The sequence below is a fragment of the Canis lupus genome, chromosome 14, assembly GCF_003254725.2.
Source record: "Canis lupus dingo isolate Sandy chromosome 14, ASM325472v2, whole genome shotgun sequence".
NCBI lineage: Eukaryota > Metazoa > Chordata > Mammalia > Carnivora > Canidae > Canis > Canis lupus.
This window is the reverse complement of record NC_064256.1, coordinates 34,022,387-34,038,938: the sequence shown is the minus strand read 5'-3', so window position 1 is coordinate 34,038,938 and position 16,552 is coordinate 34,022,387. Positions and strand designations below refer to the sequence as shown.

Below are 16,552 nucleotides of genomic sequence, written 5' to 3'. Positions count from 1 at the left end.
ATGTTGCTAGACACTTTTCTAATTAAAATAGATGTTTTCTTCTTATTCCCACATAATTTCCCCCTCTTCTATGTGAAGTTATTTCCCATGTACTGCTGTATAGCTTAGTTAGTGAAGTTCCAAAGATCATATATTACCAATATGCTAGGTGCGGTTAACCCAAAGGCATTCTTCAGAATAAAATAATTGTTAAAAGTTGTTTTCTTGCATATATATTAGTCCACAACACAAAATAAAAAGCGATTATGTGTACACAAGAAACTTGAATTTGTGCAGGTGTAGCATCTGTTGTTTATTTCATATTCAGCATCAAGATTTCAGTAAGTGTATAAATTTGTGGCTTCTGCATGTACTTTTTACATTGATTTTCTCTTTATGTATAGCTAAGCTTATATAACCCAGAACATTTTGAACCTAATAGCTTTGCAATTCTGAATAATAGTGTCAGTTCATATATGAGGGAGTGTAGGAGAGATCAGTACTGAATAAAAATTAGTAGTGCCAAAGGAGAAAAGTCCAGAGCAAGTACTGCTGTTGTGGTAGTGAATACAAGAGGGGCTTCCTCTGTAAAACAGCAGTCTAGAAGTTGAGAGCTGTGGCTTCTAATCTTTGCCTATTACTTCCTAAGAGACTTTCTTTTTTTTTTTTTTTTAAGATTGTATTTATTTACTTGAGAGAGAAATCACAGAGCACAGGAGCAGGGGAAGGGGCAGAGAGAGAAGCAGACTTCCAGCTGAGCAGAGAGCCCGACATGGGCTCCATCCCAGGACTCCAGGATCATGACCTGAGCCGAAAGCAGCTGCTTAACTGACTGAGCCACTCGGTGCCCCTCTAAGAGACTTGACTTGTTGTCTAGCCTCTCTGGGCTTCAGTTTTTTCATCCATAAAATAAAGAATTTGAACTAGGTAACCTCTAAAGTTCCCGTTGGGTTTAAATGTCTATGAATATATAATAAGTAGGATATTTCGTGTGTTTTTATTTGTTTTGCTATACAGGAAGAGAATGTGAACTAAGGCTAATAATTTGAACATAATGATCTACGTCAAAATAATGTCCTTTATGTGTGAGGCATAGCACACATAGCATACACACAGGAACATACTAAGCACTTTACAGCACTTTACACTATTACTTACATAACCTAGTGAAATTGTTTTTGCAATATGTACTGTTTTGAATAGTTGAAAACCACCCAACCATTCAAACAGACTAGACAATGGTACATGAGGGTTGCTTAGAAGGGCAGCAGGAGTTTTACGAGTAGTGACCTAAAACACACACACCGCCAAACATTCTCTGGTATCATTGCAAGGCCTTAGACCAGGCAACCTCTCTTGCAGAAGTCTCCAATTTCAGCAGCAGAATCACCTGGAGGACTTTCTGGAACACAGCCTGCTGGGCTCCACCCCCAAATTCCTGATTTAACAGGTCTATGGTGGTAACCAATAATTTGCATTTCTGTTAAGTTCCCCTGTGATATAGATACTGCTGGACCAGGAACCCCACTTTTGAGAACCAGTGAATTAAAATTTCCTTTCTCTGTCTAGAAATAAATTTTTGTTAAGCCAGAAAAACTTGCTCTTAGATAAACAAGTTTTTGTGTCATTCCATCCGAGAATTAGTTTTTAAATTATAAATTATAAAAAACAAAAATGCAAAAAAAAAGTAAATAAATAAAATAAAAAACAAAAATGCTATATATCAGGTGAACTTTTCACAGTGAATCTTATTGATAAAAGCCTTATTATTGGGGAGCCCTGGTGGCACAGCGGTTTGGCGCCGCCTGCAGCCTAGGGTGTGATCTTGGAGACCTGGGATTGAGTCCCACGTCGGGCTCCCTGCGTGGAGCCTGCTTCTCCCTCTACCTGTGTCTCTGCCTCTCTCTGTGTGTGTCTATGAATAAATAAATAAAATCTTTAAAAAAAAAAGCTAATTTAAATAATTGAGAACTTTGCATCTCATTTGAACACATTTGAGTAAAAATAGGTTAATAATTTGATATTAATAATTCATAATTTCAGTGTGTTAAGATGATTTTGCAAAATATATGTAATAATGCACTTGTTTCTTTTGAGAAATCCTTGTTTTACTGACCCATCACTTGTTAAACTTTTTGTTGAATTAATTTTCCCTACTGGGAAAAATATTTTTTAATCTGATCAATACAGCTATCTAGATGCATCACTTTCATTGTAGAATTCCAAAATGATTATAGGCACTTGTTAATAGGGTAGCCAGACATTTTCTTTCCTGAATACTTCCACATTTAAAGGGATGGTGATTCTGAGAAGGGTGATGAGCTGGACAAGTTCACTTAAACATTATGTATTGTATTTCACCCTCTACATCATTTTCTTTTTAAGTTGTTTCTTTGGGTAACTAGGAGGGTCTACAACTTTTTTTTTTTTCTGTTCATAGAAATAATTGAGGCTATCCTGGAAGCAGATTTTTAAAGTTCCTAAAATTTAAGCCTGCATTTGAGCCCTTGGTACATACTGGGACATTTAGCATATCCATATAAGTATGATTAGTACTTAAAATCAAAACAGTCATGATGAAGTTACTGGTCTTATTTAAATTGGTTCTACCAAGCTCAGTCTTTTAAACAGACTTTGGGATTGGTAAGTTTGGTATAATATTAATCTTACACACATTAGATTAAATGGCATAATAGAATTAGCTAACAAACTTCTTAGAAAAATTCATTTTGTGGGAGGAAAATATACTCTTTTACTCCCAGAAAATATGTACTCAGTGCTCACCCAGGCACCTCACATTACAGTGTAAAGAAAGGAAAGTGGAGGGTAGATATGGAAAAGAGTTTGATTATGGTCTAAGGAAAAGAGACTATTAAGGGACAATGGAAACTCTGTCTTCCTCTCTTTGTGTTGGTCTTTTTAAAAATGGAAAGTATCTTCCTTCTTTCTCTTTATCTGCTCAGTAATAACTTATAAATTAACTGCAGCTTGGTCTTCTCCAGGATAGACTTAATACTGCTTCAGTTTGGTCTTTAAAGCTACTCAGAAAGTTCAGCTAAAGCAAACCCAGCAGCCCTATGTTAAGATGGTCATTTAGCAGGCTATCAAGAGTTGATATCAGAACAGAAAACCTGTTTCAAACTGGCTTAAGCACCAAGAATTTATTGTCTTTCATATCTGAAAACTCTAGGGCAGTTTCAGGCTTCACTGTATTCAGGGCTTGAAGGATGTGATCAAATTTCTTCTTTCTCCCTCTTCTGTACCTTTGATTACATTGGTTTCATCCTTGGGCTGCACAAAAGCAGCCTTGCCACACTGAGCTATCCTCTCAGGATTCAAGTTGGCTGCAGCACGTCCAGCCAAACATTTCCCATGTTCCACATTCAGTCTGTTTTATCTTTGTAGTGTGTCAACTCAACTAAACCAAACTATGTTCCTCAGAGTTATCCTCACTAAATATTTCTAGTTAGGGCTGGCCTCAAGAAAAATTTGTGGAATATTTGCAAGGTCACAGTAGAGCAGCAGCCACTGTGACTCTTCAAAGGTGGGTTTGGTTCAGGCCCTACTGCAGACCCTGACTCAGTTTGTTGGAGGGGTGAGGATGGAGGGGCAACTGCCTGGCTTGCAGCTCCAGTTTCCCTATGTTCTCTTTCTTCCCCTTCTCCAAATCGTGGCCAGGTGTGAATGCCAGTCAACAGCGAGAGCCCCGCTTACATGGGTTATGATCAGCAGCCAGGCTGCAGATTTGGAGTCAGAGAGAAACCAGCATGGGTGCTAGTGACCCACAAGCACAGATTCCAGTTGTATCTACTCTTCCCCAGTCCATGTCCATCTTTTCTTTCCTATGGCGTGCGTGATCTATGACTTTCAGGCTCAGCAGCAAGACAGAAGGAACCAGCCAAGACTTTGACCAGTTCTCATACATGTGGAAGGTCAAATCACCATAATAAATCCTTAATGTACATCATTGCTGATGGTTCTGCTTTTCTGAGCAAAACTGATTAATGGGTAGGACAAGAGAGTAATCCCTGATAACCCAAAAGAATGGTCCTTCTGATTGGACCAATTTAAGTGTGGTCATCCCTCAACCAATCACAGAGAACTGTAACCAGTGGTCATTTGATGGGCCAGAACTGTCGGTCACATACTCCTCCTTTGACAGTATATCCAAGGAGTACTGAAATCCTTGATCACCAGGTAAAATCAATTATGTTTTTGAAAATGGAAGGAGACGGCTGTTGGAGAGGCCAACAGCAAAAATGTAAGGTGAGATTAACCTCTGCACTATTTCCTGTAACAGGAAAACTTTCTCCCTCTGGTGTAATTCAAGAAGCTAGTCATCTGAGTCCTTATGAGACTGGGTAATGGGCCTGCTTCTGTAAACTTCTGCACTAAATCAAATGCTAAGTAAATGGAATTTCACCTATAATATCTATCCTCCACATACCACTTTCTAAATTGCTGATAACATGACAGAGCCATCTAAGACCCCATCAAAACTATGCGTTCATTTGACCCAGGAGGTCCAGGGGCGATCTGCCTTCTATTACTCTAATTTCTTACTCTCAAAGTAGGACTCATAACCTAGTAGAAATCTCACCTACTGCCAGGAAGAAGCTGAATGGGAGGGAGGGATAAAGGAGTTCCCAGAATAACAGATTGATAAAATTATAAAGTTAGAATCGAATGGTATTACCTACCAGTGAAAAACAGCATGGCAAAATCTTTTTAATATACTCTGAATTCAATTATGAAAGCAAGCCCAAGATCAGTGGTATTTCTTTTTTTTTAATTATTTTTTAAAGACTTTATTTATTTATTCACGAGAGACACGTTGGGGTTGGGGAAAGACAGAGACACAGGCAGAAGCAGGCTCCATGCAGGAAGCCCGACATGGGACTCGATCCTGGGTCTCCAGGATCAGGCCCTGGGCCGAAGGCAGGTACTCAACCGCTGAGCCACCCAGGGATCCCCCTCAAGATCAGTGGTATTTTTATCTTTCTCAGCCATCTGATGTTTCACTGAAGACTTTTATCTCCTCTTTTGGATCAATAGTAATTTCTAAATGTTGCCCAAGGGGAAAGTAGAACAGCAATATGAACAAGGTGAATTAGATGATTCCAAGACATCAGTGAAAAATAGGGTCAACTGAAAGAAATACACTGACAAAAGTGGTGTGTTTGCTTGTTTGTTCTACATACATAATAGCTTTCTAAGATATAATGCACACGATCATACAGTTCACCCTGTCCATTTTTAGGAACCCATAAACATTTTCTTTCTTGATATATAGTTCCTGTTTAAAATGTGTTCAGTTATATTCCAAATTTGCTCTGTATGGAGAGATTCTCTTTAGGAGAGAATATTGTTCTTTTTGTTTTTGTTTTTTGTTTTTCAGGGTGGAGTGGAATACTGTGGGTTGTGGCAAAATAAGAGATTAGCAGTCAAGGTTATTTGTGAGAAGACTAGGAGAGAGGACTTGATGTTATATCCCTAAAGCCATTTGTAAGAGGTTTCACTGATAGTTTGGAAGAAAAAAAAAATCTAAAACCCTCCTTTTACAGTCTTGGATGGAGAAACTTTGTATTTCCATTTTGATTGCTGGGAAGATTACTGTGTACTTAGGGATGAACTTGTTTCCATGTGAGAGCTGCAAATGCACTGCAAGTAATCAATCCACCCGCCCTGGGTTCCTGCCTCAAGCAAGGTTCTAAATCTATCTTTAATGAGAGCTCCATTTTGACCACTTAGTATATTCTGTGTTTACCTACTAGAAAACTATATTAATTTGCTAGCACTGCCATAACAAAGTACCACAGACTGTGTGGCTTAAACAATAGACATTTATTTTCTGACAATTCTGGAGGCGAGAAGTCCAAGATCAAAGTTTTGGCACCATTGGTTTCTTCTAGGACCATGAAGGAAGGATCTGTTTCAGACCTCACTTCTGACTTAGAGATGATTATCTTCTTCTTATGTCTTCACAGGGTTTTACCTTGGTGCCTGTGTCTGTGTCCTATCTCTTCTTTTAAGGACATAAATCATATAAGATTGAGGCCTATCCTAGTGACCACATTTTAATTTACCTCTGAAAGTCCTTATCACCAAATACAATCACACTGTCAGCTACTGAAGTTTAGGACTTCAACATAAGTATTTAGGAGGCACAGTTCATAACAAAAATGATTTGGTCAATTTTTGTCTTTTTATTTGCTAAAATCAACTACTTTGTTTAAATGCATTTTTGTCTTTACATTGTTTTTTTTTAAGTTTTTTATTTTAATTCCAATATAGGTAACAGTGTGATATTAGTTTCAGATGTACACTGTAATGATTCAACTATTCTATACGTTACTCAGTATACATCATGACTAAAATACTCTTAATCCCCTTTACCCATTTAACCCATCCCCCCAACCCACCTCTCATCTGGTAACCACTAGTTTGTTCTCTAGAGTTAAGAGTCCATTTCTTGGTTTCTCTCTCTCTTTTTTTCCCTTTATTTATTTGTTTGGTTTCTTAAATTCCACATATGAGTAAAATTATATAGTATTTGTCTTTCTCTGACTGACTTATTTTGCCTAGCATTATACTCTCTAGCTCCATCTATGTTTTTGCAAATGCCAAGATTTCATTCTTGTTATGCCTGAATAATATTCCATTATATATACATCACATCTTTTTTATCCATTCATCTGTTGTTGGACAATTGGTTCGTTCCATTATTTGCCTATTGTAAAAAATTCTGCTATAAACATAGATGTGCATATATCCTTTTGAATTAGTGTTTAGTATTCTGAGTAAATATTCACGAGTGCAATTACTAGATCGTAGGGTAAGTCTATTTTTAATTCCTGCAAAACGTCTACACTGTTTTCTCCAGTGGCTGTGCCAGTTTGCATTCCCATGAACAGTGTAAGAGAAGCCCTTTTTCTCCATATCCTCATGAACATTTTTTGTTTCTTGTGTTTTTTATTTTAGCAATTCTGACAGATGTGAAGTAATATCTCCTTATAGTTTGGATTTGCATTTCCCTGATGATGAATGATGTTGAGTGTCTTTTCGTGTGTCTGTTGGCTATCTGGATGTCTTTGGAGAAATGTCTGTTCATGTCTTCTGCCGTTTTTAATTAGATTATTTGTTTTTTGGGTGTCCAGTATATTTTGGATACTAGTTTTTTATTGGATATGTCATTTGCAGTCAGTAGGTTGTCTGTTAGTTTTGTTATTGTTTCCTTCTCTGTGCAGAAGTTTTTATTTTGATAATAGTCCCAAAAGTTGATTTTTGCTTTTATTTCTCCTGGCTCAGGAGACATATCTAGGAAAATGTTGCTGTGGCCAATTTCAGAGAAATTACTACCTGGTGTCTCATCTAGGGTTTTTATAGCTTCAGGTCTCACATTCAGGTCTTTAATACATTTTGAATTTACTTTTTTGTATGGTATAAGAAAGTGGTACAGTGTCATTTTTTTTTTTCAGATAGCTCTCCAGTTTTCCCAGCACCATTTATTGAAGAGACTGTCTTTCCCATTGCATATTTTTACCTCTTTTGCTGAAGATTTCTTGACCATATATAATCTTGGGTTTCTTTTTGGGCTTTCTATCCTTCTCCATTGATCTAATTTCTATACTGTTTTGATTACCACAGCTTTGTAATATAACTTGTAGTCTGGAATTATGATACCTCCAGTCTTATTTTTCTTTTCCAAGATTGTTTTGGCTATTTGAAGTCTTTTGTGGTTCCATACAAATGTTAGAATTGTTAGTTCTGTGAAAAATGCTCTTGGTATTTTGATAGGGATTGCATTAAATCTGTAGATTTATTTGGGTAGTATGGACATTTTAACAATATTTATTCTTCCAATCCATGAACATGGAGTATCTTTCCATTTGTTTGTGTCATCTTCATTTTCTTTTATTCGTTTTTTATAATTTTGAGTACAGGTCTTTCACCTCTTTAGTTAAGTTTATTCCTAGACATTTTATTATTTTAGATACACTTGTAAATGGGATTGTTTTCTTAATTTCTATTTCTATTGCCTCATTATTAGTGTATAGAAATGCAATGGATTTTTGTACATTGATTTTATATCCTGTAAATTTACTGAGTTCATTTATCAGTTAACAGATTTTGGGTGGAGTCTTCATGGTTTTCTATATATAGTGTCATGTCATCTGCAAATAGTGAGTTTTACTTCTTCCTTACCAATTTGGATGCCTTTTATTCCTCTTTCCTCTCCGATTTCTGTTGCTAGTACTTCCAGTACTATATTGAATAAAAGTGGTGAGAGTGGACATCCTTGTGTTGTTCCTGAACTTAGAGGAAAAATTCTCAGCTTCTCTCCATTGAGTATGATGTTCACATGGGTTTTTCTATAAGGACTTTATTATGTTAAGGTATGTTCTCTCTAAACCTGCTTTGTTTAGGATTTTTTCATGAATGAATGTTATACTTTGTCAAATGCTTTTTCTGAATCTATTAAAATGATCATATGTCTTTTCCCTTTTTGATGAGATATATGACATTGATTGATTTGCAGATATTGAAAAACCCTGTATCCCAGGAATAAATCCCTCTTGATCATGGTGAATGATTTTTTTAATTTATTGTTGGATTCAGTTTGCTAATGTTTTGTTGAGGATTTTTGCATCTATGGTCATCAGAGATATTGGCCTGTGGTTCTCTTTTCTTATATTGTCTTTATTTGGTTTTGGCATCAGGGTAGTGTTGGCCTTATAGAATGAATTTGAAAGTTTTCCTCCCTCTTCTATTTTTTGGACTAGTTTGAGAAGAATAAGTATTAATTAATTAATTAATTAATTAGTTGAAATCAATTCTTTAAATGTTTGGTAGGATTAGCCTTGAAGCCATCTGGTCCTGGACTTTTGTCTGATGGGAGTTTTTTGATTACTGATTCAATTTCATTGCTGATAGTCATTCTGTTCAAATTTTCTATTTCTTCCTGATTCAGTTTTTGGAGGTTATATGTTTCTAGTAACATCTAGGTTGTCCTAGATTGGGAACTTCTAGGTTGTTCAATTTGTTGGCATATAATTTTTCAGAATATTCTCTTATAATCCATTGTATTTCTATGATGTCAGTTATTTCTCCTGTTATACTTCTGATTTTATTTGGATCCTCTCTCTCTCTCTCTCTCTCTTTCTTTCTCTTTTGATGAGTGTAGCTAAATATTTATCACTTCTGTTGATCTTTTCAAAGAACCCACTCCTGTTTTTCATTGATCTGTTCTATTGCTTTTTTAATTTATGTTTTGTTTATTTCTGCTCTAATCTTTATGTTTCTTTCTATTACTGGTTTTAGTTTTTTGTCTTTTTTTTTTTTTTTTTTAGCTCTTTTACATGTAAGGTTAGGCTGCTTATTTGACATCTTTCTTGCTTCTTCAGATAGGCTTGTATTGCTATAAGCTTCCATCCTTAGAACAGCTTTTGCTGCATCCCAAAGATTTTGGATATTGTGTTTTCATTTTCATTTGTCTCCATGTATTTTTTTATTTCCTCATTGATTGCTTGGTTTGCCCATTCATAGTTTAGTAGCCTGTTATTTAATATTTTGTGCTCTTTCCAATTTTTTTCCTTGTGGTTGATTTGTAGTTTCATAGCATTGTGGTCAGAAAAGATTCATGGAGTGACTTTAATCTTTTTGAGTTTGTTGAAATTTGTTTTGTGGACTAACATGTGATCTGTTCTGGAGAATGTTACATGTACACTTGAAAAGAATATGTGTTATGCTGTTGTTAGATGGAACATTCTGATTATATCTGTTAAATCTATCAATGTGTCATTCAAAGCCATTGTTTCCTTGTTGCTTTTCTGTTTGGATAATCTATCCATTGATGTAAGTGAAGTGTTAAAGTTCCTTTCTATTATTGTACTATTGTTGATTACTTCCTTATATTCGTTGTTAGCTGATTTAAGTATCTGGATGCTCCCATATTGAGTGCATATGTGTTAATAATTGTTAGATCTTCTTGTTGAATTGACGCCTTAATGATTATATAGTGTCTGTCTTTGTCTATTGTTACAGTCTTTGTTTAAAGTTTATTTTGTCCAATATAAGTATTGTTACTACAGATTTCTTTTCACATCCATTTGCATAATAAATTGCCGTCCATCCCTTCACTTTCAACCTGCATGTGTCCTTAGTTCTGAAATGAGTCTCTTGTAGGTACTATATAGATGGGTCTTATTTTGTTTCGTTTCGTTTAATCCATTCTGTCATCCTGTATCTTTTAATTGGAGCATTTAATCATTTATATTCAAAGTAATTATGTATTTTTTGCTATTTTGTTACTAGTTACTTGTTTTATAGTTGTTTTTCTCCATCCCTTTCTTCTCTTGCTATCTTCTCTCACAATTAGTTAGCTTTCTTTAGTGATATACTTGGATTCCTTTCTCTTTATTTTTCACATATCTATTACTAGTTTTTGATTTGTGGTTATCATTCAGTTTGTGTATAACATCTTCTGCATATAGCAGTCTATAAATATAAATTATATATAAATTTATATAAATTATATATATTATTTATAAATTATAAATAAATTGATGGTCACTTATGTTTGAATCCATTCTTTACTCCTCTCCTCCCACATTTTAGGTATATGGTGTCATACTTCACATCCATTTACCTTGTGAATCCCTTGACTGATTTTTACACAAATACTGGTTTTTACTGATTTTGTGCCTTCTACTTTTCTCAATCTTGCTTATGGTATTTTCTTTCTATTTCTTTTTAAAGATTTTATTTATTCACGAGACACACACACACACACACACACACACACAGAGGCAGAGACACAGGCACAGGGAGAAACAGGCTCCATGCAGGGAACCCTATGTGGGACTTGATCCTGGGACTCCAGGATCACACCTTGGGCCGAAGGCAGGTGCTAAATCACTGAGCCATCCAGGGATCCCACTTTTCTTTCTATTAACAGAGTACTCTTTAATATTTTTGTAGGGCTGGTTTAGTGGTCATGAATATCTTTAACTTTTTCATTTGGGATACTATTTATCTCTCTTTCTCTATTGAATGATGACCTTACTGGATAGAGTATTCTTGGCTGCAGATATTTTCCTTTTAGCACTTTGACTATATCATGCTACTGTCTTCTGGCCTGTTCAGTTTCTTCAGGAAAATCAGTAGATAGCTTTATGGAGCCTCCCTTCTATGCAACCACTTTAAAACTTCTCTCTTTATCATTGTTTTTTGTCATCTTAATTACTGTATGTCTTGGTGTGCACTTCCTTGGATTAATGTCATTGGGGGATCACTGGGCCTCCTGGCTCTGGATTTCTCTTGTACAGATTTGAGAAGTTTTCAGCTGTTATTTCTTGAAATAAATTTTCTGCCCTCTTTTCTTTTTCTTCTCCTTCTGAGATCCCTATAATGGTAGGTGTTATTATAGTTGATGGTGTTGCTGAGTTCCTCAGGTGTATTCTCATTTTGCCTAATTTTTTATCTCATCTGCTCAGCTTAATTACTTTCTGTTGCTCTGTCCTCTGTATCACTGATTTGTTTTGTTTGTTTTTTTTTACTTTGTCTAGTCTTCTATATATTCCATCTAGTGTATTTTTAATTTCATTTATTGTATTCGTCTCTGATTGGCTCTTTTTTATCTCATTATTAAATGTCTCATTGATGTCCTCCTCTCTTTTCTCAAGTCCAGTGAATATCTTTATGATCATTATTTTAAATTCTCTATTGGAGAATTTACTCATTAATACATAGATTTGTTTAATGTATTTTAATGTAAATTTGTAAATTACTTATTAATTAATAAACATTAATTAATATTAATAAGAATATTACTTATCTCCATTTCTCTTTGGTCTTTTGCTGTGATTTTGTCCTGTTCTTTTATTTGGGACATATTCCTCTGTTTCCTTATTTTGTCTAATTCTCTATGTCTATTTCTCTGTGTTAGAAAAGACAGCTATGTCTCCTGCTTTTGAAAATAACGGCCTTATGAAAAAGAGGTCCTGTAGTGCTCTGCTGTGCAGCATCCCTGTTCACCAGAACCTAGTGCTTTAAGGGTGTCTCCTATGAGTGTTGCATACATCCTGCTGTTGTGGCTAAGCCACTTTTTCCTTCAGTCCAATCTTCTGCAATGACTCTTTTTGCCTGTTGTGGGCGATGTTTGGCCTCTGCAGTGTTAGTGGGCTAGTCTGGGGACTCCTTGGGTTTGAATTGAGTCAGACCAGGCACTTGTCAGACATGCAGTTGCACCAAATGGCAAGTTGCTTTCCCTGTATTGTCCCCTGTGCAGCTTCTGTTGGTGGGTGGGGCCTGAAGTCAGACCAGTTGTCTGCCTCCAGCTTATTCCTGGGGCCTCCATCTATCTCACTTGTGCATGTGGCTATCTTTCTGTCTGTCTATGGAGGAGTCTGTTGGAGTGGTGGTGCCCACTGTATAGGGTTGATTGCACACTGTGAAGCCTGTGATATCTGGCTTTGATCAAGAGCATATTGTAGAGGGCAGATCCAATGAAGCACAGTGGGGGAGATGGGGTCTGCAGCCTGTTAGCAGTGCTAGCAAGCTTTGTGTGTGTCCCAGATCCTCTGTGTGAGGGGCCCTATAGTGCCAGGATTGAGGTAGCCAGGATTGAGCACATCAGGGTGGGGTAGCAGGGTGGCAGTGCTAATAAGCTTTGAGTGGGGCAGCTCCTTTGTGTGAAGGGTCCTGCAGCACTGAGACTGAGGCATACTGCCCAGAGGGGTGGATTAGTAGAAGCACAGCATGGGAAAGGGGTGTGAGGTGACAGCACTAGCAAGTTAGGTATCAGGTCCAGCAAGTGATCGCATGTTTATGCTGGTGGGAGTGTGGGGAAGAGGGAAATAGAGCTTGTCAGTTCCTTTGTTCCTGAGGAGTTCCTCAGAGATTTCTGTCCCTCTGGACAAACTCAGAAATTAATAAATAAATTTCCCTACCATATATTCCAGATGCCTTCAAACTGGTGCTTCTATGTCACAGACTGTCATGCTCTCTTTTTAAGGGTGGGGGCTCTGTTTTCTCTCACTTTCCCACTCTCCTCAAGCTGAGCTGCTGATTCTTTTAAATTCTAAGTTGTAAGTCTCTCTAGCTTAAGAACTTCTAAAATACAGCCTCTCTGGTATTTCAAACCTGAATGTTATGGAGTTTGTCTTCCCCATAGGGGCTCCCTGTTGTGGGTGTCGGTTTCTCTCCCCTCTCAGTGCCCCTGGCAGTCCTTCCTCCTGTGGACAGTCTTGGGAGTTTAGTTCCCGACCATATCTCTGCCCTTCCTACCCTTTCATGTGGCCTCTTCTCTACATCTGATTGTGGAGTTTATTCTACCTGTCTTTGGGTCATGTTCTAGGTTGTTTACACTGATATGACTGTTATCTAGTTGTATCTGTCAGACAAGGTGAGCCTAGAGTCCTCTTAATATGCCATCTTCCCCCAGAACCTTCTCAAATGCATTTTATTTTATATTATTTTTTTAATTTTTCATTTTTTAAAAGATTTATTTATTTATTTATTTATTTATTTATTTATTTATTTATTTATGATAGACACACACACACACACAGAGAGAGAGAGAGAGAGAGAGAGAGAGAGAGATGCAGAGACACAGGCAGAGGGAGAAGCAGGCTCCATGCCGGGAGCCGGACGGGGACTCAATCCCGGGATTCCAGGATCACGCCCTGGGCCAAAGGCAGGTGCCAAACCACTGAGCCACCCAAGGATCCTCTCAAGTGCATTTTAAACAATTCTGCAATGATCTTTTTTTTTTTAATTTTTAAAATTTTATTTATTTATTTATGATAGTCACACACAGAGAGAGAGAGAGGCAGAGACACAGGCAGAGGGAGAAGCCCGCTCCATGCACCGGGAGCCCGACGCGGGACTCGATCCCGGGTCTCCAGGATCGCTCCCTGGGGCAAAGGCAAGCGCTAAACCGCTGCACCACCCAGGGATCCTCTGCAATGATCTTTTAAAAATTATGCTTCCTCATTTCTCTATTACAGATAAACCATCGATATTTGAGAAAGGATTGGTTGTCTAGAGCCACAGAATGAATGGAATTGTAAGGAGATGTCAGACCCTTTAAAAAACAAAGCTGGAAATGTGAAACTCTCACTGAGAGGTTTTTGTTTTTTGTTTTTTTTGTTTTGTTTTGACAGCAACATGTTTATTTTATCATCCATCTGAGGATATAAACACAAAATACTTCTTAAGTAAAATATGAAAACATCAGGCAATTCCTAGACTACTACTACAAATGTAGTCTTCACCTACAGTAAATAACTAAGCCAGTCAATCATTTTGGTCTTCATCCCAGTCTTCCTTCCCACTTGGAGGTTTGGGCCCACCAGCTGGTTTTGCCATGATGACCTGATCCACTCTAAGGACAGTGATGGCAGCATTCGTAGCCAGCTTGATAGCCCAGTATTTTCCCAAGTAAGTGTCTAAATACCAGCCTCCAACATGTCCTTTACAGCAGGAACTTCAGCCTTAATATCTAATCCAACGTTCTTATTTCCTTCTTGATGTACTGCATAGAGTTTAGGCAAGATATAGCATCTAACTCTGCTTAATAGAGCTAATGAAAAATATTGGTGTGGATAATACATATTTGTAGAAAATTTCCCTTGGGTTTCCTTTGTTGTCACTAAAGGTTCTGAATGCTGCAGATAAAATATGTTCTTTTGACAGGTGGGGAATATGAAGACAGTCTAAGAACAGACTAAGTGTCATGGGTGGGGACTATCATATAAATCTGGACTCTTTTATTTATTTGTTTATTTTTGTGTGTGAACGTGGAAATGCCTGGGAAGGCAAATGTCTCTTATTGCGCAAACAAAAATAATAGAAGGCTTAGATCACCCAGAAAGTACACTGAACAAATCTGGGAAATTTGTCTTGAAGAGTGTGGTGGGTGGGGAAGAAAGACAGGATATGCTGGACTCCTGAGGGGGCCAGATAGATCATTTCAAACAGGGATTTGAGAGGAAGTAGAAAAAAATCTCCAACTGGGAACTGCAATTTGAGAGAGAGGGTAAAAAAGTGTTCCCCAGTTATCATTTTTGAGTTCTTCCAGTGTGGTTAGGATAAACAACTTTCCCAGTTTGCCAAGGACTGAAGGGTTTCCTGAGGTTTGGGATTTTCATTGTTGAAACTAGGAAAGTCCCAGATAAACTGAGACAGTTGGTCATCCCAGGTGCAAAACACTGAAAGTCACTGATAAAAATAAAGTAGCAACTAGGAAGGAGAACACTTTGAAATCATTGTCTGGCATTTCGTACAACCTCGAGTAACTAAAGTAGTTAAACCCATGTTAATGAAGGGACATGGGCTATTTTAAGTGAAGGGAGTCATGAGAAGTAGCAAGAAGGTGTAAGACAGGCTGTTTTGTGAAAAAGAGAAAGTTTAAAGCAAATACAAGGTGCAAAAGTTGATGAGGAGAGAGATTGAAAGCAAATCTTGCTAATTAAAATTTTGGCTGAGGACCAGGCCTGATAAAACTCATGCCACGCTGATATGAATAATCTTTGTAAGTATATCTATCTGTACGTTTATTGCTTGAATACCAATTTTCCTGATTACAAAACACTGAATTATTAACTTAATTCAGTCAAAAGAGTATGTAGTAGTCAAGCTAGTTGTGACTTTCCTGGCAGATTTATGGAAAGAATATTTGCTAAAATGGTTATTGTGATTTGTGAAGACCAATGTTAGGTGTACTCATCTGCACATTAAACTTAAAACATAGAGAAGGTGTGAAAAGCTTTTAAATATCTAAATATGATTTTTGCAGAGTCTTTGGAAATCTTTCTCAGGGTTACCTAGAACATAACAGTGACTTAATTTGGATGCAGTTATCAACCAGCCTATCAATTAGCGTTTAAGGATCACCGATTTGTGCCAAGTTTGGCATCATATGTATGAACAATGATCCAAATAAATGTAAATGGGAATTGATTAATTATGCGATTCTAGTCAATGCTAGGCTCCTCTGATTTTTTTTCTTTCTTTTCTTCTTCATCCTCACCTTTATCCTCCTCTTCTTTTCCCTCTTCTTTTTTCTCATTGGCAAGAAGAATGGAATTATACCTATTATCCTCAAAACAAGACATGAAGTAACTGTTTCTGAGAAAACGATATTCATTGTCTACCATGTCTATAGCACTATGCATAGCATGAGGCATAAATATAGGAAATTTTTTCATTACTATATCATCTTCTACCTAAGATGGCAGAGTTAAGCATGTAAACAAATCATTATAAACATGGCAGAAAAAAATAATTGGTCAGAGGTTGAATTCACATGTAGAAAGTTCTTGAATTGATGCTTATTATCTTAAAGGACTTACAAAACATATTAAAGATGAAAGGTAGTGATATCTGTTGTCACTAGTATTGCAATTCAGTCCTGTTGCTTCCCCTGTGGTTTCGTGGCAAACAGCACACATGCCTGTGTTAACATAAGTTTTATTTTGTATATTTACATTTAGCTAGATTCAAAGCTCATTTGACAGTTAATTTCAACTGTTGCACACAGTAAAAATAGTGGACTTGAAGACTCTTCTTC

General features: G+C 36.9%; 1 protein-coding gene across 4 annotated transcripts in view; it reads left to right on the top strand.

Moving 5' to 3' along the window:
* Positions 1-16,552, top strand: part of MACC1 (MET transcriptional regulator MACC1) — a 168,701-nt gene that overhangs the window by 64,102 nt on the left and 88,047 nt on the right. The window contains exon 6 of one of the 4 annotated variants that reach the window (XM_049093688.1): positions 13,989-14,061. The exons of 1 other annotated variant lie outside the window; for it this stretch is intronic. In XM_049093688.1, coding sequence (XP_048949645.1) covers positions 13,989-14,039 — 51 coding nt within the window. In that variant the 3' untranslated portion in view covers positions 14,040-14,061. Of the gene's footprint in view, positions 1-655; positions 919-13,988; positions 14,062-16,552 lie in introns of those variants that run through there. 2 more of the 4 variants (XM_049093684.1, XM_049093683.1) reach the window with 2 other exon arrangements.